This window comes from Pomacea canaliculata, linkage group LG7 (genome assembly GCF_003073045.1).
Source record: "Pomacea canaliculata isolate SZHN2017 linkage group LG7, ASM307304v1, whole genome shotgun sequence".
Lineage (NCBI taxonomy): Eukaryota > Metazoa > Mollusca > Gastropoda > Architaenioglossa > Ampullariidae > Pomacea > Pomacea canaliculata.
The window spans coordinates 24,584,003-24,595,546 of NC_037596.1; the positions used below are offsets into that span (position 1 = coordinate 24,584,003).

General features: G+C 35.3%; 2 protein-coding genes and 1 long non-coding RNA gene across 5 annotated transcripts; 2 read left to right on the forward strand and 1 right to left on the reverse strand.

Annotated features, from left to right (window-relative positions):
• The first annotated feature begins 1,136 nt into the window (after positions 1-1,136).
• Positions 1,137-2,513, forward strand: LOC112567766. The gene is made up of 2 exons (XM_025244579.1): positions 1,137-1,343; positions 1,734-2,513. Exons 1-2 carry the CDS (start codon positions 1,154-1,156, stop codon positions 2,477-2,479), a joined length of 936 nt encoding a protein of 311 aa, XP_025100364.1. The 5' UTR covers positions 1,137-1,153; the 3' UTR covers positions 2,480-2,513.
• Positions 1,179-5,919, reverse strand: LOC112567767. The gene is made up of 3 exons (XR_003099880.1): positions 5,783-5,919; positions 1,979-3,360; positions 1,179-1,317 (listed from the first exon to the last, which is right to left on the reverse strand). It is a non-coding gene; the product is annotated as an uncharacterized LOC112567767 (long non-coding RNA).
• Positions 5,192-11,408, forward strand: LOC112567762. Of its 3 annotated transcripts, none has more exons than XM_025244573.1 (10): positions 5,192-5,487; positions 5,800-6,105; positions 6,654-6,781; positions 7,232-7,415; positions 7,819-8,061; positions 8,190-8,456; positions 9,034-9,153; positions 9,599-9,994; positions 10,186-10,274; positions 10,773-11,408. In XM_025244573.1, exons 1-10 carry the CDS (start codon positions 5,427-5,429, stop codon positions 10,899-10,901), a joined length of 1,923 nt encoding a protein of 640 aa, XP_025100358.1. In that variant the 5' UTR covers positions 5,192-5,426; the 3' UTR covers positions 10,902-11,408. The 3 variants fall into 3 exon arrangements, with proteins under 3 accessions (XP_025100358.1, XP_025100357.1, XP_025100359.1); XM_025244572.1 differs by having other exon boundaries at positions 5,193-5,487; positions 10,183-10,274; XM_025244574.1 differs by lacking the exon at positions 9,599-9,994 and having other exon boundaries at positions 5,193-5,487; positions 10,183-10,274.
• The last annotated feature ends 136 nt before the right edge of the window (positions 11,409-11,544 follow it).

Below are 11,544 nucleotides of genomic sequence, written 5' to 3' on the forward strand. Positions count from 1 at the left end.
CTCGCATGCAGGTATGACTGTTGATTCAAAGCTGTTGATGAGTCCAGAAGGAAAAATGATAATGGCTGGGACAGTGCACTTGATTTTAAACTTCCTTTTTTCGGCTGGGAAGTCCAAAACTGATCAACGAAAACTGGCGAAATACCACCAAGTAAATTCATTACCTGTGCAACGAAGAAGCACGTGAAATATCCAGCAAACTTCTTTACACTTTTGGTGCTAACAACATTTGAAAAAGTGCCACAGGTAAGTGTCCAGCTCAAGTGACGAGAATGTGTTTGGATCATGGGTAAGTGACTGCATTATATGGATGTCTTAGGTCTGTTTCAGTCTCTGTCCAGATGGCTGCCCATCTCAGATTCTTCCTTTCTCCGGGCATACCCTAGCCACACAAATGTGTAGCTTGTTACTGTTTTTTATATATTTTAGCCAAAACATTTCTATGATAAAAGCACATTAATTGTCTTGCATTTGTCGTTTCTTCCCAGAGTGTTCACAGTATTGCCTTTTGGCATCCTTCTTAACCTTCTTTTTTTGAGCAGACTTTACAATAATGCTTATAAACATCTGTTTTGATTAAACTGAAATTATAATGTTTTCCTGACAAGTTATTGTCAGATATATATAGAGATACACAAAAATACACTGAAACTATTTTATGGTAAGGGTATACATAATAGTTTTTCATTATTGTTATTACAGATGTCACGATGAGTATCAGACAATCGACGGATAACTCATCATCCGAAATTACAAGACAGATCAGTCCAGCAGGACAGTCAAGTACAGACTTTTTTATATATCTAACCATAAGTATTCAGACTTTAAAATAAATCATGAAATAAGACATATTTTCCATGGAGTATGTCATTAAAAAGTTGTCATTGAATAATAAGTATTTCTACTCAGATTTTGGAAAAAAATACTTTTGTTTTAAAAAAACTCATCTAAATCCAAAATGCACTGTATTCAAAGAGACCCATTTTTGTAATTTTTACTCAACTCCAGGTATGAATAGTTTTGTAAGATGTTTAATGTTATAATGTCTAACAGATCATAAGGCGTCTTTGTTTCTCTTTTTGTTATTCCTGATGTATATAACCCATGAACCGAAAATGTATAATTTTCTCTTGACATATATATCGCCCTGTAAATGCCAGGTCGTCTATTCTTGACACTGTCAGGTACATCTTTTACTTCTGATTCGCCATCACAAGCTACTCAATCAAACGACTCCAATGTAAAGACCCCAGTCGCAGTCATCCTAGGAAGTCTCTTTGGAGCAGCATTACTCGTCTTGTTGATACTCGGGTCCGTCTTCATAGTATGCAAGAGACGAAAAAGTAAGAAAAGTGGTAATAAAAACAGAAATTTGATTGGTGACAATAATTTAATATTAAAAAATTAGGTCTATTAAGATAAACTGAGATTTGTCACATCTATAAAGCATATTAACGGGATAGTAAATTCTACAAACAAATTCTTATTTCAAAAAAAATAATCATTGTCATTTAACATTTTTTATATTTGATACTTTGTAGATATGTAAATACATGCACACACAAAGTGACAGACTTACATTGTCATTGCTATTAGCAATATCCTCTACATCAGCAATTAAATAAAAAATAGTTTTGTATTTGTTTTATACCTCTTTCATTTTAAACGTACATATTTTCGTGTTATAACTAAATTTTAAAAGTTGTCTGTACATACGTGGTCATCTGTTTTAGGGTATACTGACCATATAACATATAACCATGGAAACTCTTCGTTACCATCAATGACAATGTCATCAAGAGCTCCACATCCTCTGCCACTTAGTGATATCACAAGCAGCTTTCAAGTAACTGAAGATGGTATGGCAGGTAAAATATTCTCTGTAGAGGCAGATACTGCAACTACTTTCCCCTCAGCTTACAGGGCCCTCACCACCCAAGTGAAATCATCTAAAATAATGCCTTCTCGAAGTACTTACAGAGATGTGGATGTCGACAATAGGTTTGCACCCCAAATGCGCACTATTGCAGACACAACTCGAAGAATTCCAGCCTCCAAGGCTTGTGTTGAATCCTCCGCTAGTGATGTCTACTCTCAAGTCAACAGCTCGGCAAGACAGTTCAGCATTCTTGCATCGGATAGTGTTCACAAAGATTCAAATGAAAGAGGCACCAGGTCTCTTGGCGGTCTGAAGAGCAATTCTGATTTTTTCGATCCCTTGTATTCTCGAGTAGTCAAAGTAAGTTCCTGCCATAACAATCCCACATCAACCAATATGCCGGATTATGTAAACGTACCAGCCCGCTCGTCTTTTGAAAGTCTTTGCCGCATGTCTTCTAAGGATTTGTATTCAAAAGTCAACAAATTACCTGCCAAATTGAGCTCTTCTACGATGACCGATAGTCAGAGCACTGCAAGCCAGCATGTTCCCCCGTTCTCTTCAAATCGTGGGCGAGGAGGTTTATTCTCAAGTCCATAAACGTAAGCAGCAACGAAAGGAAGACAAGGCTACAGTTCATCAAAGACAAGAACAAGGACCGACCCCGCCTCAACCAGGTAACATATACAACTATAACACTTTCTAGCTTCGTTTGTAATTACTTTTTTTACTGTTTATGAAAAACAATATCGTAGCAAGACCCATATCTGCAAAAACCTTAAAATAGGAGAAATGCTTTTTTAACCAATTTTTATTTTTATTTTGTGCGTGTGTGTATGTTTGGGTGCTTGTGTGTGTGTGTGTGTGTGTGTGTGTGTGTGTGTGTGTGTGTGTGTGTGTGTGTGTGTGTGTGTGTGTGTGTTTCTTTGCTTTTAGGACCACTACAAAAGAATATGTATGGAAATTTGTCTTCAGCCAAAGTCACAAAGGTTCGGTTTAAAGATTTATGTTGTAGGAAGCAAGCCAGAAATTTCGCATCAAAATTTAATCATTCGTTTCTACTTCACCTGTGTTTGTTTCTCTATTTTATAAGATTTTATCCCATTTAGTTTCTTGCTTCAAAATATTCTAAACAAGAACTTTACAACAAAGTTTTAATCTTCCTATAATCTATTTTTCTTCCTTGTTCTCTTCATATGTATACTTTCTTGCTTGCATACAAGTTTGTCACGTTCTTATGACTTCTTCCTGTGTGTCTGTCTACCTGTTTTGTTGCTTTTTGTGGTTTTGTTTGGCGCACGCTCTCATCAGATGATAAATATTCTTCACAAATTAATTATATTTCAATGTCTTTCAACAAAACATGTGTCAATAAGATATTTTTATGTTGAAGTTTCTTACTGATGACACTGCTGATCACCTGGTACCTGCTCCAGTCACATGGTCTGCGCCTGGCAGTACATCGTCCATTGCTGAAGAAGCTGAAAGGGAGAGTGGTTACAACCCTTTGCATTTTTCTGATTATCGTCAGAATAAACCTGACCTTGACCCTCAGTACCACCACCTACATCGTCCACATCACAGTCATCGCTTCTGACATTGCATCCTGACCATGTATATTAGCCTAAAAAAAACCCGTGTATACTTTTTATCACAAAGTCATACGATGTTAAAGGTATATAACCTTCATCATTTTGGGACGGTTTTCTTTTGTCATTTATCACTTTTTAATTACAAAAACAGTTTATTTTATGTTAAAAAGGAACTAGCTTTGTTAAATTGATGTAAATAAATTAAAATCAATAATTCTATTTTTTTTTTACCAGTAAAGGCATGTGTCTGTTATAAAACAAACATTTATATGAATATATTGTACAAAATAAAGCCACAGCGTCCTTTTTTCTTAAATATATTCAGAGATGTATTTATTTTTGATTGTGCCTAGGATATAGACGAGGTGGTAATTTTACTGTCATGTTAAAGCTGTGCATATTAAGTACCAAACATATACTTTCAATTATTGCAATGCATTTGTCTTAAAAAATAGATGACTATTGTTTGCTGTAGTGGATACCAACTTGGTAAACTACGTTCAGGATGTAGGCTTAGTAAGCTGAGGGTTAAAAATTTTTTTTTGCTAAATTCAGGGGTTGCACCTGTACTCAACTATAGCCAACAGAGAGTTATTTCCCTTTTTAAATTTCTCAATTGCTTGTTGTAATAGACTAATTAAACTAGGTTGTTGGGTTTTTGTTTTTGTTTTTGTTTTTTTGTTTTTTTCTGAAAACGATATTTCACTTTTAAAAGCATTTTTAGTATCGAATATTACGTTTATTTATTTCAACTGACGTTAACAAATAAATTCATATACTCTACTTTATAAATGTGTCTGCATCTTTACAAGTAAAACTGGTTATACCATGTTCACAATATTATGAGTACACACGTACATTCAAATAATGCAGTATATTGTTAATGTACAATCAGTTATATCATTTCACTAAAACAAACGACACAGGTTTATGTGTTGCCTTTGCTAGAGTTATTTAGAATATGTCATATTTGTTGATCTTCATATGTGCCTCACAGAAAAAAATGATTGCATTTTATAACTTTTAAAAGTTTTTTTGAAAGAAAGTTTCCATGTCTAGCTATATAATATTTATACTAAGGTTGTGCGGAGCACATACAAATATCAAGAGTACATTAGTTACTATAGTTACAGCAGGATCACTAAAAATCACCCTCTAGGGTCCACCGAGGACCAACCCTCCCTCCCTCTCCTTTGTATGTTAAGGGTTAATAAAGGGATGCTAGAAGGCCGTTGCAATTTGCAGAGAAAGTTTACACTGTACGCTACACATTTCTCTTTTCCGTGTACTACGCCGTCCAGGATCCCAAGGACCGACTTCCTGGACCACAACCAGCATGTGACTAGAGAGAGCTTGGGCAGACCATGATTTCCTGCACTCAAGCTTGATGACTAGACAATCCGATCAGACCACTTGGCTGAGAACATCCGGCATAAATGTTTAGCGAAATCCTAGTCATTGGAACACGAATATGAAGACCCGGCGTGTTCGAGTCTTTCTTATCTTCTGAAATTTTTGTGGTTTGTTCGGGAGGATTTCGGGAAGCTGTTCATAAATAAAATAACACTTTATTTATTCCAAAGGGTAATGCTGGGCAGCTCGATATAAAACCACAAAGTAACACCACAACATATCCATATTCGCCAAACAGACTCAAACCTTCCTGGTTCCGACAACTGCATTTATTCGCACACAGTAACTGAGCAAAAAAGACATATGTGAGAATGCTATTTCGATACGATGAAAATAAGTGGCATACTTTTGATGATTATTGTGAGTATGCCATTTCAGTAAACAAATATCGCTGGTAGGCTAGTAATTACTACATTGAGGCTTTGTGATGCCGAGATGAACTGTGACCCGACTGGCTGTGTCAACATCCGGCATACATGTTGAGCTGTCACTGTCGTTGGGACACGAGAATGGACGCACTGTAGTGTTTTTGAGAGTTTATCATGCTTGGGAATATCTGTGTTCTGTTAATATTGTTGGTATTGATACATACAGGATTTTCGGGTAGGTCTTTATCTTTTGTACTACAATAACATGTCGAAAATAAAATAGGTATACTATATTAACATACATATTAATTTCAGCTACGTGAATGCCAGAGTGAAAAGAGAGAGAGAGAGAGTGTGTGTGTCATCATCATGGTGTCATTGTTTATAATATTGATGTTCAGGAATAAGGGATTAAAAGGCTTGTGAACTAAATGCCAACGGTGATAGAACGCCTAATGAAACATTAACAGTCATGCGATTTAAAATTAGATATTATTTGCTTAGATAAGTTCTTATCTGTCAATACTTACTTGAGTGCATGTCTCAGTCCGCATTGAACAGTGCAATGATGGTCAGATAACCGTAGTGGAAGAAAGTACCAGCATCATCACCTGCAGCGGAATCAGGAAAGACAGAGATGTCGTGTGGTGGTACAAACTACCTAATGGTGATTATACATACATTGGAACATGCAGAACTGACAACAGTTGCACCAATAACTTCCGCCTGAAACGAAAGGGAGAAAATAGTTCGTTGATCCCGACAAGGACAGATGCCGGAATAACAGTAGCATGCCAGCAAAACAACTTGGTTCTCCCGAATGAATATCATGAGTGTGTCATTTCGCTAAAAAGTAAGTCAAACTCTAACAGACAACAGAATACTGAGTAACAAGTAAATAAGTGAATGAAAAGTAAGCAACAAAGAGCAAAACACATAATTACGAAGTAACAAGGAAGAAGCAAACAAGAAAGAAACACATTACCAATATTTAATTTTACACCACATATCCTGCCTAAAATACTATATGTCCTGTGTGCTGTTTCACCAATGTCTCATCTGAATAATTGACTGGTAAAAAAGTATAGATAGAGATATAAAATTAGTATAATATTGACTTAAAATATTAACTTACATTTTGTCATGACAACTCTAAACAATCTTTTACAAATTTATAAAGAAGGGAAATGATGAAGATCTCAGTTTACTGCGATTATTGTTAATCCAATATTTAAAACGTCACTCATCTGTTTTTTGCAAAAAGTGTGAACAGATATTTAATCAGTGTACCCTTGTCACGTGTTCACTAACCCATGCGTATTTTCACATAATTCTTTTAAATTTGTGTATTCCGATGGTATTCATATTTAATATTACCTTCTTACTTATTTGTTGCTTTAGGTCAAGTGGCACTGAGTAACTGCCACGTGACAACCAATGTATCCAGTTGGTCTTTACGTGGATCCTGCTTTCTTCACAAGATGTTCAGTTCCCTTGGTGAATACGATTGCTTCTGGGTTCTTGGTCAGGTAAAATCAGTTTACGTATGATTTGTTTGAAAATCATACATAAATATTTACGGTGTTTCCTAGTTTTTATAGACCATACACTGCAGTTAGAGTTAAAATAAGTTAAAAACTGAATGGACTAGTGGGTTGCATTTTTAAAATGATTGATTTAAGTTTAGTGCAAAATATCTTAATTTATGTAATCATAGCGAATACACTATTCCGTTCTCTAGATAAAAACCTACAATAATGCCCATGATAACAGAACTGCAAATAAAATTAATACGTGGTGAAGAGCTAAGCTAATAGCAGGGATAAGACAATGTTTGTTAGGTCTTGATGGTACTTAAATAATATTTAAGAGAATTCAAAAGCCACAGAATATTGGCAGGAGGGTCAGGCAAAAAACATGTTTGGGTTCGATTTCATTGAATTAATCAGATAAAGTGTCAGCCACTTCTCTTTTTGTAGGCAGCCTTCAGCGAGTTCGTGATCAGCGAATTACAACCGTACACTGATAACAGCACAGGGTTGGCCTACTATCAAGGGAACTGTTCATTTACCTCATCATTACCGAGTGGAAAAGGAACCTACACATACTACATCGTTAGCAAACCAGAACTTGCTGATAATTATTCGTATCAGTTGGTCATTAGTAAGTTTTCTTTCAAATTTAAGATTAAAATCTTTGAAACATTTCATTCCCGAAATGGCAAAAATGTGCTTCCATCATAATTACTTATGACTATTGAGTACTTTTATTAATTACTTATTTGTACCACAGTCATAACATTGTTATTCAAAACGATGTTATAGCGGTCTGTGTTAGGAAATGGATGCAAGAGTAATGGAGTTCTAAAATTGACAAATAAATACATAAATGTATATAGACAGACAAACAAACATATTCATACACATTAACATACATAAAACATACTTTTGTTAATCTGAATACATTTGTTTGAGCTAATAGAGTGGCTTTTTCTAACAATAGACTTGTTGATAAATAATTCAGGATATAAACACAAGATTGTGTGATTTTATATATATTATAACAGGTAGTCCAGGTCCACTAGATATTTCGTCATGCCCAGCGTTTGTCCCCGAGAATGCCAGTGTGATCTGTAAGTGTGGGGCAAACCCACCTGGAAGTCCACCTGCTGTCGTGACATGGGAGGGACACAATGATTCAGCAACACTTGAATTGCTCCATGTTCATCGTGCTGACAATGGCCGTACATTCATCTGCCATCTCACCTGGCGCACATCGCAATCAGCAGAATTTAAGCTCCGCGTTGCCTGTAGGTTATGTGCACTATTGCTGTTTTATTCTTTTTTTTTTTTTGTCTCCAAAATTTGTAATCACAATACAACAAAAAATGTATAACGCAAACGTTAGAAAATTGCTTTCTTTCTTATTTATTTGCAGACGGTCCAGACCGAGCTGAAATATCAGAGTCGACCTTCAAGACTGGTGCTGGAGACACAGTAACAAATCTGACATGTAAGGCATCCGACTATTTCCCAGACGTCCTCTACACGTGGAGCATCCCCTGTCACATGGAGGTCAGAGTGGACAAGGCCAGTGTCTGCAGCATGACCTTTCAAACTCCTGAGACTGAAGTCACGTGCACGGCAGTCAACACTCAATTCAGCACGTTAAAAGCCGTTGCTGTCATGACCTTTTATGGAGAAGGTATGCTGACTAAACGCGATTTTAACTGACGATAGCTTTTATTCCCGGAATAGCAAAAATGTGTTTCTTTTGCCCTTATTCCTCCTTATCTGCTTGTCTAATTTAAAAGATGTACTAGTATTACTGCAAAATTCTAATATTAAATTAAAAATGTCAAAGGGAATTAAACCAAAATTACTGAATAGCTAGAGTCAAAAGTTAAGTACCTTGAGTCAGCAGGATAGGCTTTATTCTTCCCGACAAATTAATTGTATTTGTGATTTCTTTTGTAAATAGCACGCACAAATAAATCAGTTAATATGAACACTTACAATTAAATAAAACTATTTTTGTTCATAAATAATAAATTATAGCTAAACAAAATTACCTGATTATATATTTTTGTAGAGAAAATAAACACAATTATAAATAAAATCAAATGTAAAAGTAAAATTTGTGCATTTTTGAAAGTGTATAAGGAGGAAGCACCTTCAGGACACGTTTTAGAACATAAGAAACTGAAACGCTGGTTGATGGAAAAGTGTGCTACTGAAAATCAAAAATAAAAATATTAAATATTGAACTTCTTTTTACTAAGGTTCGCCACAGGAGTCAAAGGTCACGGCATTCTTGTTGCCGCTCATTGGAGGAATACTGGGTATCTTAACGATTGTGTCCATCATTGCTGGACTTGCTGTTTGCATTAAACGACGGAAAGGTATGGACAAGTTTTTCTCCCTTTCAGTTTAGACAAAAAGAAAATAGAATTTAGTGCAAGCTCCTGAAACAGATTCTTAGTATATACCATCTGCACAAAATATGTTAGTATGATCCTTCAATCTTTTTGATGAAAACAAAACATAAATTTGGTAGCAATTGTGATTATCATTGATATTAAGATTAAACTAGACTTTAGTATATATCTAACGTTTAAAAATGTGTATGTGATTCCTGGCAGATGTTTGCGATTTCTTGTGATTTATGTGGTATAAACCAAAATTATTTTCCGTTTTATATGCCTTTTGTGATTTCATCATTTTGGAGACAAAATGACCAAGTTGAGAATAATTTTGGCGTCAGATCTGTACTGGTTATGACGATGGAGGAAACTTAAATTATAATTTCTTTCCTTTTGTCTTTTGAATTTTTCTCTATCGCATAAGAGTCAAAAGTCACATCAGGTTTTACTGATTACACCAACGAAACATACATAACCTCTGCCGAAGTTAGCTCAGTTGTACTGACAAACTTGCCGGAGGATGAAGGCAGCAAGAACACTGGAGATATCGGGACAAAACCTGCCTTTAGGACATCAAATCTTAAACAAGCCCAAGATGTGGGCACTGCTCGGACGAGAGAACACGGTGACACGTCCAGTGACTTATATGCAGTTCCAGACAAAAGTGCAAAGTTAAAACAGAAACGAGATTCTAGACAATGTAAAGAGTCTAGAGCATCAGCAATGACTGAGAAACCAAAAAGTATGTGTGTCTCAGAAGATACTGGAAATACCAAGCAAATCTTTGATGATTCTGGTAAATTCTATCACAGCGGCTCAGGTGAGTAGAGCATTAGTCTAGAATGTTACACAAGAACGTATTGTTTGCATCTTTGCAAAATGCTTTGAAAACAGAGATTAACATTACTATTTAATTATTTCTAATACATAATATTATATTTCTATTTGCACTTTCTGTAACCATCACATTAAAGCTATAATTCTTGTACTAAACTTTTTTGTTATAAGAAGGTCTGTACGAAAACGTGGCCACACGGAAGACCGAAAGATCCGCTGAATCAGTTGACTCCAGGAAACATACCTCATCAAGAAAACTTCAGGTCCTGAAACCAATGCCTAGTATATAATAACTAGTACTTTAAGAGACTAATGCATTCTTAATAATCGCTCGATATTTAAAAAAATCTCAGTTTAATGCCTAACCACTTGTATGATCAATCTCTTTTTCTTCTTGAATTTTTAGTTGAACTGTGCCTTTGCCTTATGGTTTTTCTCGTATTGCTTTCTGATAATTCTTAAGGTTTTCTTAATCAAAGTTTTAGACCACCTGCACGCTCCAAAGTGTCTCATTCCATTAACAAATGTACTGTCAATGGATCCAGATTATTCCTCAAATTGTCGGCCAGAGTTCTAATGTTTCAAATGTTTGCCACAAAAATCATTGGTTTATTTCGTCCTTCACACACAACTTTACCAAACTTACTTTTTAAAAAAAAATTATAATAAGGCCATTATAGGAATTTAAACATTTTATTTCATGACTGCTTAATTGTTATTCAGTCTCCAAGTTCAACAAAGATTTTTTTTTGGTCTTTCAGGAAGAAAACCCTGCACAACTTCAAAATGACGATGTGTTGTACAACAGACTTTGCTTCTCGTCAAAAACTCATTCTGTCACTCTAACGAGTCCTTCAGAATCTGTCTACAATTGTCTCGATCACCAGTAAACATCGAGGAACCTTTCATTGTGACATTTCCCAGCTACCTCTAGCATATGTATTAAAATATCACGTCTCTTCTAAAGATTGTACAAACAGATTGTCTGTGATTAGTGTTGAACTTTAAGACACTTTCCACTCTTATAGTTGTCGTCTGCCTGATTGATGTTGCTACTTTTATTGCCTTGTTTGACTGAAAAAGTCAGTAAACACGAGAATGCATAATAAATCTTTACACTGTTATTATCGACAACATTTTCAGTGCACGATTTATTTGTCCTTGTTGATGTCTTGTGGTCAAATTAACGGCAATGAGAAATCTTACATGTTACTTAAAATATTCTTGCTTTGTTGGGCTTTGAGTAATTATATATATATTTTCGTACTTGAACTGTACAGAAGTTTTGTTTCGTAAATTGAAGAACAGACCAGAGTCTAGTAAAAGAGAAATTGACGATCATAAAGTCTATTTACTTGTTTCAGAAAAACTTTTGCATTAAAACATTACCAAGTAAAGTTTAGATAATGAGTGTGTAATGATAGCAAGAAGGTCTAGTGTGTTTGTGTACATTTTACTCTGTAAGCGAAGAGTATATCGGCTCATGGAGGCTTTATCTACTTAGTTGCTATAAGCGGATTTACTTCCTACACA

Coding starts and splice junctions, on each gene's coding strand:
- LOC112567766 (XM_025244579.1), top strand. CDS start 1,154: ATGCCAGGTCGTCTATTCTTGACACTGTCAGGTACATCTTTTACTTCT. Junction 1,344..1,733: donor AGTATGCAAGAGACGAAAAA/GTAAGAAAAGTG, acceptor CATCTGTTTTAG/GGTATACTGACCATATAACA.
- LOC112567762 (XM_025244572.1), top strand. CDS start 5,427: ATGCTTGGGAATATCTGTGTTCTGTTAATATTGTTGGTATTGATACAT. Junction 6,782..7,231: donor GCTTCTGGGTTCTTGGTCAG/GTAAAATCAGTT, acceptor CTCTTTTTGTAG/GCAGCCTTCAGCGAGTTCGT. Junction 8,457..9,033: donor CATGACCTTTTATGGAGAAG/GTATGCTGACTA, acceptor CTTTTTACTAAG/GTTCGCCACAGGAGTCAAAG.